Source organism: Pygoscelis adeliae, unplaced genomic scaffold, assembly GCF_000699105.1.
Source record: "Pygoscelis adeliae isolate BGI_AS28 unplaced genomic scaffold, ASM69910v1 Scaffold582, whole genome shotgun sequence".
NCBI lineage: Eukaryota > Metazoa > Chordata > Aves > Sphenisciformes > Spheniscidae > Pygoscelis > Pygoscelis adeliae.
The window spans coordinates 129,413-139,279 of NW_008824281.1; the positions used below are offsets into that span (position 1 = coordinate 129,413).

Here is a 9,867-nt window from a genome sequence, read left to right on the forward strand (position 1 = left end):
CGAGTGACAGCTTTGACATGGTAGTTCATGGGTTCGCACAGCGCCGGGGCTTACTCAAAATACATAATTCGTTATTAAAAGCCGGGTGGGATTTGCCGTTCAAAACGTGCTGAAGTGTTTACGGCCGCTCCCGCCAAGGCGAGGTTGGGGGTGCCCGGCGCTGGCTTCCTTATCCACCCCGTGGCTGCGAGTGCCTCCCCGGGCCTTCGCAAATGACCCCTGTGCAGACGAACAGCAAACGCAAAGGGGAAATTCCCTTCGCTATCAGCAGATTCATGCACTGACTTGTATAACTAAATTGCTTGCTGGAAAAACCACCTTTTCCCTGACACCGGTGAGGTTTGACCTAGTACAGTGCCAGGCTGCTGAAGTACTTTCTGCAGGGAGGAAAAATTAGAAGAGCTCATGACCTAACCTTACCTCCTGATCTGTGATTCACTCTGAGGATTTACAAGACTGATCTCCATCGCAAGTTTGTCATATTTTAAATCACACACATCCAGGTTGCCTGTTGAGCTTGAAAACGCAACATCCATGATTACAAAACAAACTTCCCTCTCAAAAATCCGCCCTACAGCTTTCCCACGCTGCTTTGAAAGAACCTGCCACCATTTGGGCTGGAAATGTACTGAAATCCTAGACTACCATGGGACCAATATTGTCTCTTGTTTCCACACTGCGACCTGTTTAATCGATTTTATTTTTTCTCTTCATCTTATAGTTGCAAGCTTTTTTTTTTTCCCTTTTGTGCTGCTTCTGTACAGGACTAAGTACAATAAGGTCCCAGTTGTTTTCTCGGCACTACAGAGAAATAATCATTAAATAAAGCGGTTTGGGGGTAAACGGCTGGCTGTCATTTGGTGACAGATTAATCCTTAGACGCTTCAAACTTTGTGCTTCGCTATAATATAAAAGTAAAGCATTGCAGATTGCCCAACTACAGCTGTCATGGAGAGAACGTGCTGTGCTTGTGCGGCTGGCCTCAGGGCATCTCCACAAAATCTGCAAAATCTGGCACAGCAACCAGGTGAAAGACTCCGTAGCTTAGAGCTAAGGTTTGGATTGCAAAGAAGAGAATAGCACCGACTTTCTAATCCTGTATAATTCTATAATAACAAAAGATTTCTTACTGAATGAGTTGCAGGTAGATGGCTGTCATGCAGCCTTACGCATTTGTTAGGCCAAGTGTACAAGATCCTGAGGTTTTATCAGGGAATGCAAGGAGCAGCACCTTGGAGATGCTCCAGATGAAGGCAATACTGCTCAGATACGAAACGAAAGTGAAAAGCAGAAAAGGAGAAGCACTGAGAATAGTATATTCTTCAGCTTCCTTTTCTAAAACCTCTAGAGTTCGGTAGAGCCAGCTCTATGTCAGCAGACTCGTAGCTCAGTCAGTGTTTCCTCTGAAACTAGCGCTGCAGACCGCTTTCACATTTGCTTTAGATCCTGCTGCACTGGCTTATAACCGCATTAACCCACAGCCTATTGCAGTTGCTCTGGTTTCGCCTGTTTTATTTGGACTCCTGTCAGTAATCATTTATTCCAAGTGGGACTCCCAGTCCATTTATCACTGTCATTGTGTTACAGCAGCCAAACCTCCTTTTTCCCCCAAAATAGAAGCTTTTTGGCGGCTGTGTCTCTCTCCAGAAATGCAAAGGTTTAGGTTGCCTGCTGCTTTTCAGATTTTTCAGGACTCTGTGTGGGCTATGACCAGAAATTTCAGGATAGAAAATCAAGTAATTCCTCCTTATTATAAACCAAAACTATCCTACCCGTATTAGCTTATTGGTGCTGCACTGGGAGTCCTACAAGCCAAAGCGTGCAGGCACAAGTGCCGAGTGAGAGGTGAATTTCACACATCACATTTCAAGTCCAAACCAAGAGCCATTCTGGCCTCTCCTCCTTACAGATAAAAAAGCATGGGTGGAGGATGTTTGCCTGACAAACTGCAGAGACCCATGTCCTCCATTTACCCGCAGAACCGTTGTGAGAAAGGAAACGGCTCTCCAAACCTCTTTCATAATGTGCCATAAGTAAGTCCTGGAGACTAGTTGTTACAACGATTTGTTATAAATCAGCCTGTATACCGAAGCGGCCAGCAAGGGTCAGGCCAGGACAGGTGGACAGTCTGATGTCCAGCACAGCCTGTAGTATTCAGGAAGATTCATAAACTGAGCACCTTCTCTTAAAGAAGAGGAATTTGTCTGCAGCCTACCGAACGCTTTGGTTGCAGCTATAGGTTTCCTTTTGAAGAAGATGGTCGATCTGACCTCCCTACGGGGGCTAGGGCTCTATCTTTCCCATAAAGTAATAGAGATGTAACTCTCAACTAAAGATGATGTAGAAGACTCACCTCTACCCCAGTGCCCAAGCTCAAGTCGCTCGGAGGGAAGCAATCCTCCTGCCATCCATATTCCACGGCATATCCCTGGCTCGCCTCCATGGCACAGCCTGCTTGGAGAGCTCTCCTACTGTCAGGGCTTTCCTGGGACTCATCTAACTCCTGTTGCATAAACTCTGGAAGCTTGTTTATAAGAGAGGATTAATTTAGGCACAGAACCTTTTCCACCCTTGACAGCAAAGGCTCAAAAGGAGCTTTCTCCATTTCCAGGTGAACTATAAACCTAGAGACTCACAGCTCAAAGTTTATGTAACAGCAAAGTTTGGGTGGCCACTGTTGTTGAGATCCCAGTGACAGCAAACATTCCTCTTTGGTTTTCGTCCCTGCTAGACTCCTAACATCACATCTGTGAGACTCCAAAACTGGAGCTGCAGAAACTCTCCTGCGTCTATACTGTCGACACACACCACAGCCTCCTTCCCTGGGAGACTTTGTACTGCATGGTGTCAGGACAGATGGGAGGAATCAGGTGGGAGAGAGAAACAAGTTACTGTGGACAGGGCCACCCGGGCTGCCTACCTTCTTCACAGCTCACGTGCATGTTTCTAGCAGAACGATGATTCCTTGGCTCTGAATTAAAAGCAGAATTCCTCCTGCTGTTACTTTCTCTAATAAGAAGAGCTCTCACTCCTCTATTTCATCACAGTCATGGTAGCCACTAGACTTTTTGTGTCCACAGGACACTGAAAAGACCTCAGACTTCCTAATCATTTCCCCATCCTTCCTCCCCCTGGCTTCAGCTCACCCCTTTCTTTAACCACCATCTTTTCTTGTCTTTTCTTCGATGCGCCTGTTTTGTTTTCTACCACCTGGTGGTGCTGCAGTTAAAAATACCATGGAGATAAAATAAACACTCGCACCTGACCATGAGATGGACCCAGGCTGGCCGAGGGCCAAAGCGTATAGATGGTGAAGTGTGAGTTCATTATGAGAAAACAGGAGGAGCAGCCAAATATCCTCAGATCCTGGCAGCAACTACAGCCCTGACAGAGCAGCTTGCACTTCTGAAAAGTAGGCATGGCCCTCTAGCTACACGGTGGCCTCGAAGCTTGCTTTTCAAAAGCCCTATCAGTGACTTGTCAGGAGACCATGCACTGCTTCTAGCTGCAATAACGGGAACTAGTGATATCAACTATCAACTCTGCCGCCCAGAAGCAGCTTGCAAAGGTTTCAGCTCGGCATAATCCAAATATAGGCACTCTCAGGCTAACAGCTGTCACCCAGCAAGTCCCAATCCAGATCTGACCGCAGACAGGCCATTAATTTTAATGAACATCTCAGAACCCTGCCCAATTGTTCAGCCTCAGTTCAAGCCACCGCAAAGGGAACACGCAAAACCGAGCTCTGCTGCCCTGCCGCCCATGTTAGCCTGGGCAGCGTATCCCTGAGCAGCCCAGAAAGCCAAAGGAGATGTCACAGCGTCCCAAACACATGCCAGTTCCCCAGGCACCTTGGAGTTTTTCTCCTGATTGTTAGCAAGACTCAAGAACACAGATTCCTTGTGGAGGGACTGAGAAACAGGGTAAAAGTTACTATAACTTATGTCCAATCCCCACACGTTTATGATGGAAAACAATATGCCGAGCCACACACCCGTTTCAACAGCTAGCTCCAACCCCTTGCACTCAGATCACAAATCTCTAAAGCAGCTGTCCAGAAGAGAATCACTCACACCGGCAATGACCTCAGAGTTCCCAGGACCGTACAGAGCATGGCTCCAAGCTCTTGGTGCACTGGGGACCAAGGACTGTCTTTATCCTCTCGGGTTCAGATATTTTTTGTAAAGTAGCATGCAGGACTGCAAACAGAGCCTCTGCTAGGAAGTTCCTCAGACAGGAATGACAAGGCATAACTCTGCCTCCTCTCATAATATTTGGGTTCTCTCTAAATATCCACAAAGCACTTGCTCTTATTCAGCTCCCTGCTTCCTACTTTTTGCTGTGACGCCTGAAAAATGTTCACTAACAGCCGGGCCTGTGGTCCTTTTCAATTTCTCTCCAGCTGCCCTGAAGGGAAAATACATTTCTCACAGCGCATGTCCAAGGGCAGCCAGTTTGTTTATGCCCCAGGAAGATTTTACTGACCTTAAGAGCCTCTGAGAGACCCTTACTGGAGAGCGAGCATTGCTTGAGGATACAGGGTAGAGAAAGAGGGCAATTCTCTCATTTCCAGAAGATTTTCTCTGCCCACAGACAACCCCCTTGGGAATTAAAATGTTCTTCAGTGCCCTGCGTACCTGCTCCAAAGAGGAGGGACAGGGTTTGTCCATCAGCCAAAGCCATGCAGCAATGCCACAGTGAAAGCAGTGGGAGGACAGAGTCCCACGCACGCCGGCGAAGGAGCAGCTGCTATTCCTGTGTACTACTTACATCTGAAAGCAACAATCACACCCATGCAGGTTCTGGGAGGCACCATTTGACCGTTGTGTTAGTTAATAAAGTTTTGGATGCTCTAGAAATCCCTGTGCCCGTTCATAGGGCAGATGCTAGGCTGAGACATCACTGCATCTGTGAAAAAGAGCCTAAAAGATCCAGCTTCACTCAGGCAGCAGGGATATTTGCTTGGGCAAAGCAGAGTTTTGCAAAAAAAATTATTAAAGGAAAAGTTGACCTAGAAAATTCCTTGGGGGAAAGGGACAGGAAATGGTCAAGCGGCCAAAGAAAACGAGGATAAACTATTGCCAGGCAGGATTTAGAGATCATTTAGACTATCTGGAGAAACAACCAATCCAGGCCAAGCAGGATGGTGGGGTACAGTCAAGCCAGGCAGAAAAGTGAAGCAATCCACGAGGCTGATTTAAGCAGAGGAATGGCCGGCCTGGGCCGGAGGGGAGGCTGGGGGAGCGGGTTACAGCCAGGCTGGGTCAGAGCCAGGCAGCGACAGCCATACTCACTCAGGCACTGCAGACCACTTTTATTCACAAGAGGTTTGGCACACAGTGAGCAGCTGGTGCAAGTGGAGAAAACCCCTGGCACAAGCTGGTGCCTATTGATCTCTTTCCACCTCTCTTTTGGCTCCTTTGTCTCTTTCTCCTTTTCTCTCTCTCTTGGCTGCTCTTTGTTCTTACCCTGGAAGGAGAGAAAAACACAGCTCCGTTACAGGCCTCGCACTGCCCACGCATTCCTTTCCCCCCTGGTAAAAACGAGCATGCAGAAAGCTGACGTGCAGCAAGTACAGTGGGTACCTTTGTGCCCGCACCTTTGGGATGGTGGTGCTTTTCCCAAATGCCTTCCTAAGGCTCGGGCCAGCCCCTCTAGCCTAGGGTCATGCGTGATGAAGGGCAGGACACAGCACTGCAGCACGTGTCTGTGCCTCTGCAGGCTCTCCTCCTTGCCACAGCGGGTGATCCGGGCAGTCACCCAGCCAAAGCACTCTCTCCTGGTCTGCACAACTCATGCTAAGACAGCATGAGAGCAGCCAGAACATGCCCTGGAGCAAGGTGGGCTGAAAGTCAGGGATCACTTTGCCCAGTGCATTACGTTAGGGGCCACAGTGCATCTGCTGGCCAATGTAGAGGCCTCAGCCATCCAAAAGCAATCCAACTAATTCATCCCTGGGGCCAGATCCCCTTTTCTACTTGAAGAATTCAACAATTCCTTCCACAAATTCAGCATCTCTCCCTCACCTTATCCTTCTGCCGGGATCCGGTGACGCGGCTCCGCAGGGAACTCAGACGTCGCATCACCTTCGTGCCTTTCTCTGCTTTGTCCTCATTTCTGAAACAAGACCGAAAACATCTTAACTAAGGGGAAGTTAACTGGCCGAGCACAGCACAAGATGGAGTTCATCTGAAGCATTACTTTAGGACCCCATCTCGGAGCTTTCCATCTCCCGGAGGATCTGGTTCGGCATCAGTCACGTCATTTATTAATGGGACACCTGCAAATAAGGAGCTGAACTGTCAAATTATTTGTGCGAGTTCTGGCTGCCTCTGTGTTTTTGTTCAGTGCCATGCACAACGAGGCCCCGATCCTGGCTGAACCACTGCAGATACCAGTCTCCTGCACGCAGTATTGGCAGGGCAGTAGAGCTTAGATGGAGGGGGGCTCGAAATCAGTCTGCTCTGGGAACACAAAGTGTGTGGGTTACCGTCCGTCTCACTTACTCATTAGACAGGAACTCAAACCATGTGAGGTTCTGCTGGGAAGAATCGCTGCCTTCTTGCACACAAGCTCTCTGCTTTGCCCTGTGCAGGGAGAAGACATCAGACACAGCAAAGAATACAAGAGCAGAACTTTTGGGTCAGCGGAAAGGCTCATCTTTGGAGATGGGGCAGGAACATGTTTAGAGTTACAGAAGAGGCATGTGAAATGCTACTTCTCCTTGCAATTCTACCCTAATTTCACTAGAAGAATACAGTGATTCTGGTACCTTGGGGATTTGCCCCTCAGGGGACCAAGCGTCATTTGCCAGGTGGGTCCTAGGCAGACCCATGACCTCCCCACCCACATCCCTCTCCCAGACACACTTACCCATGATATTGTTTCAGCTCCTGAAGTACCTGCTGGACAATTAGCCTACCAGGGATGGGGCAAAAGAAAAGTGAGAGATTAGAAAATGTCCTTGCAAAGACATTCTGCACCCCACAAAGCATCAGGCGCTGGTTTACGACCAGCTACTCAGCTGTGCCCCAGCATGGAGTGGGATCTCCTTTGCTATTGCATCTCCAGTAGCTCAGATATACTCAAGAATCCCAGCCATCTCAAAACAGGCAGCACTGGCAATACCTACACGTGGTCTGGGGACACGTGGTCCTTCTCCAGCATCTCCAGAGCAGGGGGTTCAACACCTGGAACACAAAACACTCTCAGCAAGGATCCTGGTTTGCCTTTGCAGAACACCACGTTGCAAGCTATGCGATTGGACCCCGTTAATCTTGCTGGGCTCCCACTCTGCCTTTAATGGGGAGGGAAAAGTGCTGGGAGCAGTTAGGGAGGAAAAGGCTACACTGCATTTCTGTGAGGGATGGGAAGGCTACATCACTTTTCTGCGTTACCCCTCCCTTCTCTAGTCTGTATTACATTAATTTCTGAGGATCCTGCTTGCAGCTAGAGGGTAGGAGCTGATACCACCCCAGAGACCCTCCCCATGACAGCCAGCTTCCCCTCCACTTCCCTGGCTGAGCTCTTAACAAGTCTCTACATTTTGCTCCGGGGCAGTTCTGACGGGTGGGAGAAGTTAATGGATTCCAGCAGCACAGAGAAGGCCAAAATTAAGTTTACAGGAGCTAGAGTGCCTCTGTTTTTCTAAGGCTCTTCGGCTTTCAGCACAGAAACCAGAACCTGACAGCCTTGTCCCAAAGCCTGCTCCCCTGCCAGCTGGGCACGGTAGGTTAGTTAAGGGCACTGCTGTCAGCAGGGGCCTGCACACAGACCTTGTTTGCCCCACTCTTTGGGGTACTGGTGGAAGGGCACATTTAAACCCAGGCAGATGAAGCAGTGCGTTTTGTTCCTAGGATACCATCTTTGCCTTGCGTGAGTAGGGAGTGACCAATGCACCAGCCCCAGAGAGGTTCTATGGCAATGTGTCACTGGGGACGGGCATGTCTGCGCTTAGACTACACTGTTAGCCAGGATCAGACTCAAAGTCAACTGAACTTTTTATTTCAGGAGCTCCTGGGACCATGTAGAAGGGAAGAGCAGAGGATGTTTAGGCTTCCAGAGGCTATATCTCCAGTTTTTAATCTTCTTAATCACAAACACCTTGAAGTCATTTAATGCCATATATATAGTCTATACCAACCTTCCACGGCTGGAAGAGAAGAGTCAAAACTGCAAGGTGTCTGAGGGGAGGCAACTGTCTCGCAGACTGATGGGACAGGCTTCAACCTCAGTCTCTTCCTGTTGCTGCCACATTCCTGGAGAAGTAAAAAGTCATGGACATCTTTGGTCCTTTGTGCACCAAGGGAGCCTCCATTGGGGCACAGCTGGCTGGCAAGGTGCAAGGCAGGGAATCTCGACTTCAGCACCAGTGATAATCCCTGCCTTCCCACAGCCTCCTACCCTGCGTGCCCTGGGAGCCCCAGGGCAGATTCCCTTGCTGCGTGGTTTGATACCTGTGGTATATCAGAGCACAGGATTAGATCAAGACCCAAGAGCCCTCAGCATAAGAAAGACACGGACTTGTTGGAGCGGGTCCAGAGGAGGGCCACGAAAATGATGAGGGGGATGGAACACCTCTCCTATGAAGAAAGGCTGAGAGAGTTGGGGTTCTTCAGCCTGGAGAAGAGAAGGCTTCGGGGAGGCCTTATTGCAGCCTATCAGTACTTCAAGGGGGCTTCTAAAAAAGATGGCGGCAGACTTTTTAGCAGGGCCTGTTGCGACAGGACAAGGGGGAATGGCTTTAAACTAAAGGGGACTAGATTTAGGCTAGATAGAAGGAAGAAATTTTTGACGCTGAGGGTGGTGAAACACTGTCCCAGGTTGCCCAGAGAGGTGGCGGATGCCCCATCCCTGGAAACATTCCAGGGCAGGTTGGACGGGGCTCTGAGCAACCTGATCTAGTTGAAGATGTCCCTGCCCACGGCAGGGGGGTTGGACTAGATGGCCTTGAGAGGTCCCTTCCAACCCAAACCATTCTATGATTCTATGATATCACTGGGAACAGGCTGACTCCTCACCCCTTCCCTCTCTTATTTTGTCAGGGTTATGATGACAGGACACCATGAGGCCCAGCTGTTTGTTGGCTTCAGGTGTTGGCTCCAGGGAGGCTGAAGCAAGTGACCCTTGGCTGAAACCTTCTTAGGCACTTCTCACTTTTATAGGACGTGTAGCACTGTGATACAATTGTCCTTTTAATATTAACTGAATCCAAAGAACTTCCCCAGAGGAAAGCAGTGTGAAAGGGGGGTGTCACACTGCTGTCTTCAACTACCTAGCAGAGGTAGTATAGAGTATAGAAAAGATGGAACCAGTCTCTTCTTAGAGGTGCACAGTGACAGGGCAAAAGGCAACAGGCACAGGTTGCAGCAAGGGAAACTCCAACCAGACCTATGGGAAGAGAGGGCGGTGCATCAGCCAGCTCCCAGGGCCTTTATCCTCCAAGAAGGGGCAGTTTGTCCCAGAGCAGAGAAAGCCTGTCCTTGCTGAGATTCCTGCAGACCTCCTGGCATACCTGGTTCAACACTGGCATCGAAGGAGTCCACCCTGCAGCTGACACCTGTGTGTGTTGCCTTCTGCACCCCCAGCTTGCCCTGCTGCCAGTATGCACACAGCCCTCGCACACTCACCTCCTCATCCAAGCCAGGGCTGACCATGAGGTTCGGGTGCAACGGCTCTATCTCCACTTTGATCACCATGCCACCCCCACCGCTGCTCCAGGTTTCCAGTTCCCCTTTGGGCAGCTGAAGGGACACGCAAGGCTGAGGGCAGGACTGGCTCCCCTTCTCCTCATCCTCCTGCTCTGGGTCGCTGCCCACCTCTGTGGCATCCAGGCTGAACCTAATTCGAGGAAGAGGAACAAGGCAG

General features: G+C 49.6%; 1 protein-coding gene across 1 annotated transcript in view; it reads right to left on the reverse strand.

Annotated features, from left to right (window-relative positions):
- The window catches only part of ARHGEF18 (Rho/Rac guanine nucleotide exchange factor (GEF) 18), a 51,544-nt gene that overhangs the window by 33,622 nt on the left and 8,055 nt on the right, over nt 1-9,867 (reverse strand). Inside the window, 7 exon segments of the mRNA XM_009335300.1 lie at nt 5,295-5,469; nt 6,027-6,117; nt 6,507-6,587; nt 6,874-6,918; nt 7,133-7,190; nt 8,144-8,258; nt 9,630-9,840. Of these exon segments, the coding sequence (XP_009333575.1) occupies nt 5,295-5,469; nt 6,027-6,117; nt 6,507-6,587; nt 6,874-6,918; nt 7,133-7,190; nt 8,144-8,258; nt 9,630-9,840 (776 nt within the window).